General features: G+C 36.5%; 1 protein-coding gene across 1 annotated transcript in view; it reads left to right on the top strand.

Moving 5' to 3' along the window:
* Positions 1-14,897, top strand: part of LOC115732964 (disease resistance protein RUN1-like) — an 86,512-nt gene that overhangs the window by 28,101 nt on the left and 43,514 nt on the right. Inside the window, exon 5 of the mRNA XM_048278817.1 lies at positions 7,604-7,663. Within this exon, the coding sequence (XP_048134774.1) occupies positions 7,604-7,663 (60 nt within the window). The remainder of the gene's footprint in view (positions 1-7,603; positions 7,664-14,897) is intronic.

Genomic DNA, 14,897 nt, shown 5'->3' on the forward strand with positions numbered 1-14,897 from the left:
GCAAATGATTTTGGAATTGTAACTTTTTATAGATTAGTATTTGTCCATAGTAAGAATTACATATGGCACATGTATACTCACTCCAAATGTATTCTTTGTAAAGATTTGACCAATAAATCAAAGAATGTATATCGCTCTTCATCTTCATTTTCAACTTTATCTTTTGGTGGAATTTGCATTGTTAGTAACAATTCAGTGCATGAAATTGGCAAAAATGTGAAAGGTTTAAAACTATTTTTGATAATTTTCCCAACTTTCTATGAAATTTCTTAATTTCGAAAACCATCTAACTGCCAAACTAAGATTGGGATCATGTCGTACCGAGAGAATAGGAATTATCATTTGAAAAAAGATTATGGTACTCTTCCAAGAACTATACGTTGAAAAATGATACAAGGGCATACCATTTTCTATTGGAAGCATGTACTCATTACCAAATTCATGCTAATTGACTATTCTTTTAAACTGACCAAAAAACCTATTTTTTCAATCTCCTTGTTATAATGGACTCAGAATCAAGACCTCCATGGGGAAAATTATGAAAAAAAAAAAAAAGTTTTGCATCTATTGTACAACGGCCAATTCACTCTTAATCCTTTCAATTTAACCAATTTAGTCCTAAATTTTTTTACGATTTGTTAATGTATTCCTTCCAGCCAATTTTGGCTAAAAATTGATGACATGAATGGTAGCAGTCATACATGGCCAACCAATGCTAACGTCGATAATTTTTTTTTAAAGTTTTCTTTTTATGTTTTTTCAAATTTGGGCTAGGGACTCTTTCCAGGCATTGGGCAAGCACTGCGACCCTTGCCCTTGGCCAACAAGAGTCAGCCAGTGACTCTTGTCGGCCTCCAGTTGGAAAAGAAAAATAAAAAAAAAGAAATGAAAAAGATAACAAAAAATTAAAAACAACTGTAAAATTGTCTACGTCGGTATAAAATGGTCGGTGTCCTCACGATGTATTTTGGCTAGAATTGGCACAACGCACCGACTCCTTCAACCCCGAATTGGCTGATTAAACCCCCTCGGAATCTTTGGACTTTGTTATGTTTGGATTGTAGTGACTCAAATACTATTCTTTATGATTATGAATGAAAGTAGTATGTTTTTTGTCCAAAAAAAAAAAGAATTTACCAAATTAAAAGATTTAAGATTGAATTAATAGTTATACAATAGATTTATGACTTTTTTTGATAATTTTTTCAATGTCCATATCGTTACAACACATGGGAAGCTTAGTTCTGTCTTTTTGTTATATACCGGGATATCCATTGACAATCCTAATTTTCCTAATCCAAGTAATATGTTACAAAATCTCCAACATTTTCTAAGCCTAAAATTGTTCTGCAAAGTGGTGGCAAAGCGCCATTATTGCTTACTGACTCTCTGACGCAGACTGCTTTTGGTCATTTTAAAACATTTTTCTTCGGTAGAGGTCATTTTTCATTAATAATTTGTCGATCAAGGTCGTTTTTCGTTAGTTCATAAAGCAATAGACCCCTTAAAAAAAAAACAAATAGACTTCTTTTGGTCATTGGAAAATGGGTAATGGTCTTTTATTATTAATTCTCACGTCGCAATACTCACAAATAGTATAAAATTGTTCGATCCCCTTGGTACCTACAACTCATAAACATTATAAAATTGTCGACCCTCTAGGCAGCTTGCGTAATAGCTTAAATAGATCGTGGCTTACTTTATAAGCAAGCATTGAGCAGATGGGGTCTTTTAAATCATCGGCTGGAGGGTCTTCAATTAATATTTCACAAGAAATCCTGGGACGTGGTTTTGGTTCGAGAATAAGGCGTGAGCATAATTTTTAGGGTAGAAATCGAAATTTGAAACTAGTCCCGTTTCAAATTTCAAGGTATGCGAGGTAGATTTCAAGCTCTAAAAATTGATAAACATATTCTGATAGGTAGGTTCCAGATAAGTGGAACTTAGAACTTGTAATAAGTTTTTATGTTTTTCTTGGTATATATTTTCGCGTCATCCCGTGGTATTCCATGGTATCCGATGACAAGCGTATAGTCTGTAACCACTAATCCGAGCTTCCATTTTCGACGATATTTATTATTTGAGACTTTTACTTTGTTAATATTTCATATTTATTCGTGTGTCTAAATATAAATTGTGGTTAATAAATTGTAGCAACAAATGATGATCATTAAAAGGTGATAATTTACTACAATCATTCAATTAATAATACAAGTGGAATCTAAACAGACCTTGAAACCTGTGACGGGGTAGTTTTTAGGTTTCAAGATACGCATGGTATGTTTCAAGTTTCCAAAAATGAGGAATTTGTTTCGTTTGATAAGTTTCAAGTTTCAGGTGAAACCTATATGAAATCTAAAACCGCTCACTCCTATTGAAGATGACACGGTAGGCGTGGCCTTATAAATAGGACAAATTTGACCGAATATCGCAAAGACGTATACAGTTCTTACTACTAAACAATCTATGGGCCATTCCAGACCAATTTAGTTTATACAAAGTGTCTCAGAAGATCATCTCTAAGGTGCTGGTAAATCTCGTTGAACTGAGGGCATGTGGTTTAGTTCGGATGAGGATGGAAGGGGGATTTACTGTGGTGAACAGAGAAGCCAGAAATACTATAATATCCCGTGCAATACCCGAGATATTAATGCTATAAATAAAATTTCTATAATTTCACATCTTGAAAATATACATGAGACATATGAAGGATAGATAATTAAGACATACAAGACATTTCCGATTAAAGTTCAAATCAGTTGCTTTTGTCCAATTCTATTTCGTTTTAAAGCAGTAAAAAGAAAATTGGGCTAAAGGAGCTGAAAATGGAATTGCTTAGAGGACAAGAGTAAATCTAACTTACTTAAGTTGTTTCATACATGAAAAAGTTAGATATACCCGTTCAAATTTTTCTTCAAAAAAATCTGATAGTTAAATACCAACAACATATCATAAATGCATGTGATTCGAATTATCGAAGGACATGCAATCCTGAAAATCTAGTTAGAGAAGATTAAAAATATCGGAAAAAGTTGGCATATTAGTTTTGTAGCAGATATTTCTTTGATTATAAGCATCATCAAGGGCATTGCTTTTTAGATTTTGAAAGTAAAGCACCCCAAACTATTGTTAATTTGATCGACAATAATACTTTTGTTAAAAAGTTAGTTTCTTTTCTGTTGTGCGTTTAAACTCAATTTTTCATGTGAGATATCTTTTGACTGACACACACATATTGATTTTTAATTAGATTATTACATATATATGTCGAACTTAGTTATATCAAATTAATAATAGATAGAACCAAGTAACATCACTTTCACGTTTATTTAGAAAAAGCAAATCACCCTTTAATGAATTTTCGGTTTTATGATTTTTGGTCCGACAATTAACACAAATTGATTAATCAAACTCCAATTTATATTAAGAGTCATCTTAAGATATAATTTCTGAAAAAATTCATTTAAGGTCAAGATATGATGATTTTTTTAATGATTTTTATGATTTTTTTAATGAAAAAATGAATCAAATAAGAATATAATAAACCTTGAGCATAATACACCTTATAATCCGAATTTTTCTGATGAATTCGCTCGTTACCCGAGAGGTGGGGTCAGAAGGTAATTTATTCACGTCGTACCTCGGTGGCGGGGTCAAATAGTGAATTTATATATTATGAAATTTGTCACTCCGGTCCCAAAGTTATAGGATAGGTTAGACAAATTCATGTGCGGATGACGTCATACTTCGAGGGTGAAGTCAAATAGTCATCCATAATGCACATATTTCGAGGGATAAGGCGCAAGGGAGCGTGTATTATACTCAAGGTAGATTATAAAAATATTTGAATTAGACTAAAGTGTAAAAGAAAATGAATTTCTCGGGCCAACTAGAGGTAGGTGCCAAAATTTTAAAGGGGATAGGCCCCTATCCACAAAGGATTCACATATTTTAAAATAGGAAAGAGTATCTCTTGAGATTTGAAATGAATTTTTAAATAACTATCCAAACTTAAAAGATATTATTCAAATGAGATATAGACTTATCTGATATGCTAAAAAATATCAAAAGATGTGCCACAAGTTCAAAGATATGCTCAAGATATATGCAATTATCCACAAAGTCATAAGACAAAATCTATCATAGAGTTATCTCAAAAATTTTGAAAATCATGAGACTATATTTGAGGATTCCAAAGAGATTATCTTGCCTAATGCATCAAAATTCAATTTCCTCTTTGGATGAGGAGCTTTATCTCATGGAGATTTCAAAAGACTAGGATAAATCCCAATCCAATCATGAACATATCAAATCTGGCAATTTACTCACAAATTTCGGAAGAACATATGCATCTTTCTAATTGAGTGTTATTTTGTCCAAGCTCAAAATTATCCAATTAACTTTTGAATCATGCAAACCAATTCAGAAATTAATTGGGACAAGCAATTTCATGATAACGCGAACATCAATTCAGGACAAACGACTCAATCAATCAAAATTCGCAAACAAATAATCATAATATCTAAGTTAGGTGATTTACCTTGGTTGCGAGCTTTGCACTCTCCTCTCTTTCTCGAACTTGAGTGAAAATTACGTGCCAAATATGAACCTTTAAGACAGACTGGTGAGGATTATGCCAAGAAGGAAACAAAAGAAGACAAAACCAGAATTCAAGCTTGATCGGAAGGAACTCCAGTTGCTTTCTTCACCATGGACTTCAAGGAGACAAGGACACCTCTTCATACACGTGGAATAATTGTGATAGTGGACGTCTACAGTAAAACGCCAACAGCTCGTTGTGGAACGTGAGCAAAAATCTCTAGGAAGCGACAAGATCCTGACGTTTATCTGCTGGGCACTGAAGGACTGCTTCGTCGAGAAAGAACAGCTCGTGGGTCGGAGAGTCGGCGACAATGTTGCGATGCAGAACCAGTATAGATTTGCAGCACAATCTTGGGTCGCGGGAGAGCTTCTCGGCCAAAGTTTTCACTCCTCTTCTCACGTGTATCGCTCTCTAATTTTCTGATTTTTCTCTCTGAAAAAAAAAAGTCCCCCCAACCTAGACAATGCTATGTATTTATAAATTGGAGCTTTGCAAGTCGGGGCTTAAAGTTTTAAATTATTGCAAAATAGAGCCCCATAATAAAATATGACTTAAGATAACAGGCCCGAGGGTCCAATTTTGCACAAACTTAGTTAAAAAAAAAATGATCAGAAATTCGACTAGCCTTATTCCAAAGGCATTGTGGAATTCTGCCAGGCCCAGCTGGGCTTGTCTTTTTTTTTTTTTTTAAATCTTAAACCCACTACCCTTTTAATTAGCTGATTTAGTAAAAAGCTTCATGGTTAACACGAGTGGGCTGATTTGAACTTAAAACAAGCCCCAATGGCCTTGCAATTTCGGAACCCTCCTCCTAGCCGAATTCTCACCTGTCATCATTTTTCTTTTCTTTTTTTTTCCCATCGACGCAAACGAGTACTAATGTGATGCATAAAAAATCGATTTTTTTTTTGTTTACAACTAAAATTAGCTCTAATTTTTATGCAAAAATAACTAAAAAGGAAAGTCAAAATTTAGGTGTCAACAATGGGCTTCTCATATAAAGATGAACCAACAACCTGAATAACAAAAGGAAGCCCTCCAGTAGTCAAACTAATGTCACGTGCCAAAGAGGACAATTCCTCTTGAAGAGGTTTTCCTCTAAGAGCATATTTACATAACAATTGAAACGCGTGTCCATCATTCATTGGCTTAAGCTCATATTTTTCAACTAGGATGTCATTACAAATGTCAACAACGCTGCTTCTTCTATCGAGCATCTGGCTTCCGGGTCCAAGAACACTTGGACGACCAGGTTCTGGAGACTCGTAGTTTTCAACCGGCAACTGACTATACTTGTCAACAAGATTGCTTCTCATGGAGATAACCATGATTCTACTTCCTAGGCCAAACCAACTTAGATTTTTGGGCTAATGAATTGATTTGTTCAAAATCAGTAACATCGTCAAGGACAATAAGAACCCTTAGATTTCTAAATTTGTACTTTATAAATGCAGTACTTTCGGCGGAAGATTTGAGTGTACATCTTTTATTTTGGAGGTCACTAATTAAATCTTCCTGAAGAGACTAGAGCCTCCTTTCCTCAACTTTTCCATGGATATCGGTAAGGAAGCTGCAGCATCCTTCAAAGAGAGGATGGATTTTGTAGTAGACGATCTTGGCAAGAGTCGATTTACCGATCCCTGAGAGGCCCAATATCTCAACCACACGTTTTCTCATCAGCACTTGCCCTTCAACCACTCGTCCATTTTCATATTGAACACCAAGTTTTCTCATCACCTCTTGCACATGGTGATCCATCCCCACTAAATGCTCTGTCACATCTAACTCATCCTTCCTCAGCAGCTGGCGGACAGTCGAAACGACCTCCTTTATAAGTTCATGATCCCTGCCAATTGGGAAAAGAAGGAAAGAGGAAGACGTGAAAAGGAACAAATGGTCAGATAATCCACTCATTTGATTTCAATTACATCACTAGTGCTGGAGATGTGGAAAAGCATCGAAATCTCGATTTAAATTTACCCGTGTTGGAATTTCTCCAATTCCCATCCTCGTCTTCAGCAACTAACCTCACGAATGACCATCATTTTGTTGATTGAAACATTTCATTTGCAATATCCTTTGTGTTTGAAACCGAACTGGGACTACACATCCGAGTTGCACCAGCTGCGTTCTTTCATTCGCAGCTCACGTGTTGGTTTTTACATTATACGTGTTTGCTGTCGATCAATGTTTCAATTTGAGCTAGGAGTGGTCGGTCCCCCAGTTAGTGATACCAGACTTTCCAGAGTGAATCTCGGCATAGAAGATAAACTTGCCTAAGCTTAAAAACCGCATTGGGTATCAGCATGAAAGTGTTGGTCTTGCTTCCTTTTGTAGAATTCACTTTGCGCACCACTTTCACAGAAAAGATAATATTTTGACTCTGTCGATACCTAAATTTTGGCAATATCAGTCATTGCACAAAAAATTGAGATCGATCCCGATCCTTCAAAAAAAATATATTGTTAGTTTGTATGTTAGGAGCACAATCATTTAGTAGTAATAAGCCCACATAAACTGCATTACCATTGGACCAACTTAGGCAGGAAGGTTCTGGGTTTAATTAAAATTAATTGAACAAACCCCACTGGAGCAAGAGAATTTCGGCCAGGCCCATTGAGTCCTCACCATAACCGAAAATTGCATATGCATTACACGTGCAGGGTATGAGATCTCAAGATAAACTCCTACTGAATTTGTCACTGCGGCAACTCGGAGATGGTCTCCGCTGGTAATCACTTTTCTGTGCTTCCTTTTCAAGCTACAAAGGACAAGAAACAGGGTATGTTAGTCAGATTAGGCTTTTTGATGCTTAGTAAGCCAGATTTGCTTATTAGATTTTCCCACAATAGAGACAGAAGGTTTACTATCCTATCTTTAGCTTAAATGATTTTGTTGGAGAGGAACTTCAGTGGAGGTTATCTTCAACAGCCTAACTACTCTGTCATCTAAACATTAGTTACATCATCTGAACTAGCAAGGCATATGATTGATTGGCAGACACATTCAAAGCACATGTTTCAGAGAATGGTGTTATCATCTGGAACTTACAGTACCTCTGTATATGAACCTGAATACCTTTACAGGAGTTTCAAGATGGTCAAGAATCGAAAGTAATGGAATTATTGGAACTGGAAGTAAACGACGTACGAATTGTCGGAATCCATGGGAGAGATGGCATTCAAAAGAGTGCTTTTGCCAAGATAGAATATGACCGAATATCCCTTTGCTTCGACGATTGCAGTTTTCTTGTGGAGATTGAAGAAATGATGCAGCAACCTGGTGGCGTTCAATACGTTCAGACAAAGTTGATCTTTGATATTTCTAAAAGAGAGTATGAGGTTGCTTCTTCTTTCAAAGGAGTATGATTTTTGCTAGAAATATTTAGAATATAAAAGTTCTCATTGTCCTCGATGATGTGGAAAGTTGGTCCCTCCTTGAGGAGTTTGTAGGAGCTATAAGCTTGATTGGTTTGGTTCTGGAAGCAGAATAATTGTCACTCCAAAAGAAAGAAGCGTTCTTCAAGGGTTGGATCGAGGTTTGGCTCCATCGTATTACAATGTTATCCCAATGCATCATAATCGAGCTTTCTACTTTTTCTGGCGCTGTGCAATCGGAAAGAGTGATGAACTACCTTTGTATGCTTATATTGCAAACAACATAGTCAAGGCTGCGAAGGGACTTCCACTACTTATTGAAATTTTTTGTTCTTTTTTGTACGATAAAGGACTAGAAGAATGGATTGAGTTTGAAGATTTCATACAGCAATCTCAGGAAGATTACCAGAAGATTCTGAACAGAATTTATGACACATCATTAGTTTCGGTTACAATTCTATGAAATTAGATATTTGTGAATCATGCATGGTATAAGTATCGAAAAGTGGGCACAGGAAATCTTACTTTTTATAAGCAAATATTTAAGGAGAGGAAGAAATTGCTATCCACACGATCGGCAGATCGTAGGAATTGTACCTCGTACTTATGGTACTAGCGTCCCCACCCCTAATTTGTTTTTTCTATTTTCTTCGATAAGGTTCATGGATGAAGCAATTTTCTTTAGCTCAAGGGCGCTTGAGCCTCCATAGTAATTATTTCATTGTCCGGAAACTTTCACGTTTCTTTTGTTGACTTTTGTGGTCCAGCATACAGAAAGCAGACCACCTTCACACTGAAGTTGCAGGCCATGAGATACCGCCGAACACTGTTATATTTATGTCTCGATTTTGAGCCTAAAAATAATTAAGTAAAGGATATGTTTTGATTTTGTTGAACAAGATATTCACGTGTTGAACGATTTGACTTCGGAGATCTTTTTACATGGCGTGCGGTGGACTACTTCTGCTGTAGATTAGTATCGGCGCTACAGGACCAAAAAAAAAAAGGACTCACATATTCTTTCTTCCAATATGTTATGGGGGCAAAAGAGTCTTTATGATGGAGGAAGAGAAGGAAAGTAAAAAGTAGGGTTTTACTTTTTTGTGGCTTCCACTAGCGTTGCCTGCAGAAGCCGTACAAAAGGAAAGGAACTTTTGTGGGCTTGTTTTTAAGACGAGACAGGACAAGGAGCTGCACCGCAGGTTCGCGCCGCAAGGATAAGAAGACGACGCTCTTTCTTTGGGTTCTCTTTTTTTATTGCGAGGAGTTCTAAACGCAATTCAATTTTATGCTTCGTGAATTTATTTTATCCAATTAAGTTATTTTATTTGTAAATACTTTGATTTGGGTATAATTTAGGTGCGGGAAATACGAGCATATTGAGCGATTGTAATTTCGATTCTCCGATTATAGTGGATTGTTGTTCTTGGCTCTCCCGTGGATATAAGTACCGATATTCGGACCGAATCACATAATCTCTGGTGTCCTTTATTATTCATCGTTTTTTCTTTGAGCTTTTCGCATTGATTTAGTTGCAAGATCTGGATTAGTTTCCGCGCGTTATATTTCAACAAACACAACATTTCTCAGCTTGGGTCGCGCCAATGATGGTGGAGAATTTGCAGATGCCTTATCGAAGGTTCGGTGGCTTCATTCATATGCAATCAGCATTCATTTAGAGGAAAATGAGAACCTAACTATTCTTGATCTTTCGTGGGGTAAGGTTACAGAATCCTGGGGAGGTTGGAAAGGAATTAAGGTGGTGGTTTATAGCTCATTTCTTGTCATTGAGTAAAATTGACAGTTCTACTGCACCTGAATTTTTTTCGCTTGTTTTGCAGATGGAGCAATTGAAAGTCTTGAATCTTACAGGTTGTGCGGTCTTATTAATTACCCGCAGCTTCTCTTGTTGCCCAAATTGGGAGATATTGATTCTCGAGCGATGTTCTCGATTCGTTCATTTGGATCCCTTGGTTACCCTGAATTTAAAGTTCTGCTCCAAACTTACCATGTCGCCAACGGAAATGGGTGCGATGAATGCTTTGAGAGAGCTCCTGATCGATGTCACTTCTGTGGGAGAACTTCCTGTGTCGATAGGCAAATTGGTTCAGCTGCAAATCCTTAGCGCCACTAATCGCTTCTCATTTGATCGCGTTACTGATTCAGTTTGGAAGCTTGAAGCTCTTTCAGTACTAACCTTTGATGTCGAAAATTCATGAACTCCCCGACTCAATTGGGTCTTGGAGAAACTTAGACGCTTGGACTCGATTGGTGTGGCCGACTCATTAGAAGAGTTGGATATTTCAGTATGGGTATCTCACAACTGCCCCATTCGACTAAACGTTTACTGAATTTGAGAGTGCTGCAGATGGATTCTTGTTTCATAAGGGAATTTCCTCATCACATTGAATGGTTGATAAACCTGGAGGAAGTCCATGCCTCCTTGTGTAGGAGTTTGGGGAGAGACATTCCTGGTGGTATTTGGCTACTACGTCATCTCAGAGAACTGAGGCTTTGAGGTACTCTTGTATCCAGCCTTCCTTTAGAAATCCAGTTCATGTCAAGTCTTGACTCTGGATTTGCTCCACTACAACATTCTCGAAAAGTTTCCTACCCTTGCTTCCCTTGACCAAAGTGACCTCGATGTCAATCCCTGCTTGAAGCAAAAAATGTTAGGATCTTCACAATTTAGTCACTGGATGCATTTACTGCAATAAATAATACAGCGTTGGTTTGGGTTAGATGGTCGAGTGTTGTCATTTAGTTTGGATGCGATAGTTGAGTGTTGTCAATTGTCGTGGTTACTAAAAATGTAAGATATCTTCAAACTTTAGAGTTGTGTCAACCTACTTTTCTCAATCAAATATTGTTTCCCTCTTTCTTATATTACTAGGTTTCCATCTCAATGGCCAAATTGAGATTGTGTCCATCAGCAAAATTTGTTCTCGTGTGCGGTCCATGTGATTATTCTGGATTAAATGAAAGCAAGGAAGGAATTCATATTGAGAGTATAAGGGTTAGTTGTGATCTCATTTTGAAAGAATGGCTATTTGCTGTGCTCTGAAATTTGTTACCTCTACTCTGCCCTCTAAGTTCTGAATCAAATTTGTGTACAGCTCTCTTTAGTACTAATATATATATATTAGATCACTTAAATGCCAAATCGAAGAAAAAATGATCACTTACGTGCCAATTCCGATTAAAAACGATCATTTAGGTGTCGATTCCAATCAAACAAGACACGTGACATTTTTTAATATTACGTGGCAATTATTTTAAAAAAAATCAGCCCACGTGGACTGTTCAACTTAAAAATGGTAAAAAATTTTAAAATTAAAATCAAATAGAGAAATAACTTTAAAAAAAAAAGTAGAAGTTGCAGCGACGAGGGCTTACAGCCCTTGCATTCGCTATCGCCCTACCATCGCCGGCCATTGCCAGCAAGGGTGGGGATTGATTGAGGGGGATCGCCAAGCCCCGGCCGTGGCTGGCCTTGCAAACCCATGGCGAGGCTCGACCTCACCCTCGTTGGGGCTCGATGACCCCCCACGGCCGTCCCCCACCACTCGCCTTGCCGGCAATGGTGGGGGGGGGGCGGCGATGGCGACGGATGTGAGCCCTTGCCCCTGCGTTTGCTTGCCACTTTTTTTTTAAGTTTATTTTTTGGTTTTTTAACATTATGTGAATTTTTTATTGAATTTTAATTTTTTTTTTTTTACTTGGAAGCTCCGACGAGCGACGTTGATGCCACATCAGATTTCCAGCGAAACTCATTGGAGTTGGTATTGAAATAACCGTTTTTCAAAAAATTGGCACTTAAGTGATAAAAAAAAATATTAATACTATAGTGAGCGCCGTACACAAATATTGGCATTCCTAATGTCCTTTTGCCTATTGCAAAGTGGTTGGCTTTCAAAAGCGCCATTTACCTAATCCCCGACGCATACTTTTTTCGGTCTTTTTAAAACATTTTTCTTAGGTAGTGGTCTTTTTCTATTTTTAATATTTGTCTTTTTGGATGACCAATGGTCATTGTGGGTTAATTTATAAGGTTAATATCACAAAAAATTTCAAACTGGTACATTTGTGAAAAATCCTAAATTGGTACACTTGTAACAAATTTATTCCAAGCTACGTTTTTTACCACCAAAAATGCTAAATTGATACATATGTGACAAATTTACCATAAACTAATTTTTTTACCACAAAAAATCTTAAATTAATACAATTTTAACAAACAGATGGTAAAAGCTCCAAATTGGTATCCCTATTAACTGTTACGTGTCATCCAACTCAAGAAATTGATGGTTAGATTAAATGAAAATTAATGGAGAGTAAATTTATCATAGGTGTACCAGTTTGGAGTAAATTTATCACAAGTGTACCAATTTAAGATTTTTTTTGGTCAAAAAAATAGTTTATGATAAATTTATTGTAGGTGTACCCGTTTGGGGTTTTTCGTGGTATTAAACCTAATATATACAACAATAGACCCATTTCTATGACATAGACATCTTTTGGTCATTTTAAATAGTTTTTTTCTTCGGTAATGGTCATTTGTTGTTAATTACGATGTTGCACAACTGATAAATATTATAAAACTATCGATACTCTTGGTAGTTTGCCTTTTATACTATATAACGTGGCTTATTTTATGAGCAATCATTAAGCAAATGGGATCTCACCACTTGAACTGGGAGAGGTTTAATTGGGAATGAGGATGGAATGGGGTTTGCTGGCTTCTCGATGCGGTGAATAGAGAAGCCAGTGATCTCATAATACTCCGTGCGGTCCAGAGATATTATTATACAAATGAAGTTACAAATATTCGTACCTACGAAGGAAATTACAAATATTCGTACCTTTAATGCATAGGTTTAATACATGAAGGATGAATAATTAAGAATACATTGTCAATTCCGATTTATTAGTTATTTTTATTCAAATTTATATCACTCTAAAGCAATCAAAAGATGGGGCTAAAGCATTGGGGAATGGAATTGCTTCGGTCACATGATTAAAAATCTGACTCATTCATATCGTTTCAAACTTGAAAGAGTTGGATAAACATAATCCATCAAAATTACCATTTAAAATATAGTAAGTTTTTAATAAATAGTTGAGGATCGGATGATACCAATATCATACATATACGTGAGTCGAATTATTAAAAGATATATAGTCCTAAGAATCTCATTAGAGAAGACTAAACATGTACAAAATAGTCAGCCTATTGATTCTATAGTACATGGTTTTATTAATTATAAGCACAGTGATATCTTGCTGTCTAGATTGACTATAATACTACTGTGAAAAAGTTAGTATCTTTCTTATTGAGTAAGACATGGCAGATCTTAAACCCATCAAGGTTTAGGAATTGACCGGCAAACGTGAGTCGTCGACAAGGTGATTAATATTTTAGTTTTAAGATTGGCAAAAAAAAAAAAAGGAGAGAGAGAGAGAGGACAACATTCCATCTCAACATTATCGACTTTTTTTTAATCTTCTTCTAGTACATTAAGGAGCAGTCTTTGTTACAATGGACTTAGAATCAAGACCTCCATGGGAAAATAATATATATATATATATATAAAGTCTTGCATCTATTGTACGACGGCTAATTCAATCATAAACAAATTAATTTAGCTAATTCAATCCTAAACATTTTCACGATTTGCCAATGTTTTCTTTTCGGCTAATTTTGACAAAATTCGCGGACATGGATGACGCTTGTATACGTAGCACGACCGGTGTTAACGTTTACAATTTTTTTAAATTTTTCTTTTATTTTTTTTCCAACTCCGAGTTGGTGACTCTTGATAGCCACTAGGGAAGGGTCACAACCCTTGCCCTTGGCCAATGAGAGTCACACGAGGGTCGGCCGACTTGGTAGAGTTTGAGAGAACTCGAGCTAGTTAGTTAATTTAATTAACCTAACAATCCATTAACATGGAATTTTCAATTTTTAGGTCGTGACACCGGAGTTTGGAAAAGAAAAAGAAAGAAAAGAAATGAAAATAAAAAAAAATCAAAATTACCATGTAAGCGCCAGCCATACCACATTAGATGACCAATGTCCTCATCGGTGATTTTTTGTCAAACTTAGCGGGATTAGATTGTCAAATCATCAAGAGCTTTGAAACTAAATTAGTAAAATTAAAAGATTTATGACTAAATTGCTGCCATATAATAGGTTTATGAATTTTTTGGTAATATTTCCAATCTCCATGTCCATGGAACACATGGGAAGATTAGTTCTGTCTTCATATTATATATTGATATATATCCATTGATTATGTTTCGCCAAGTTTTAGTCAGATAAAAGAAATTGAACATCAAATTGTTTTTTACGCACAGTACATCAATTAAAATGGATCCCCTTACTTAACTCGGGAGATACCATTACACCAATTGGCCTGTTTCGTCCGTAAGTACTAGGACAATGTATGAAAGTTCCTTCAGAGAAAAAGAGAGAAAAAGTAAAAATAAGAGAGAGAGGAGGGCACTTTCATTCAGGGAAAATTCAGAGAAACACGTGAGAACACTAAGAGGGGAGAGCCCTTTTGGTTAAACTTTTGGTAGAGACACCATTGACGTTGAAGCTTCGCTCGCCCAAAAGCTATTGCCGCCTGCTACAACTGTTTGCTTTTCTCTTATCACAGCTTTTGTTGCCTTTGTGAATAAGTCCAGCCTTGAAGCAGACTAGCGTGGCCCCCACTGACGTTCAACCTATGCGACAAAGTTCCAGCAAGCCGGAGAATCTCTTGGCCTTTTCTGCTGCATTTTTTGTCGGTTCAAACCACTGATCTCACGCCTAATCCTTGCTAATCCGAATTTGCCATTGCTGTGCCGATCGGGAAACAGGACCACCGATCCCTCTGCTGTGCTGAGAACTTTGCTCATTTGTCTTGTTGTCA

The sequence above is a fragment of the Rhodamnia argentea genome, chromosome 5 (assembly GCF_020921035.1).
Source record: "Rhodamnia argentea isolate NSW1041297 chromosome 5, ASM2092103v1, whole genome shotgun sequence".
In the NCBI taxonomy this organism is placed as follows: Eukaryota; Viridiplantae; Streptophyta; class Magnoliopsida; order Myrtales; family Myrtaceae; genus Rhodamnia; species Rhodamnia argentea.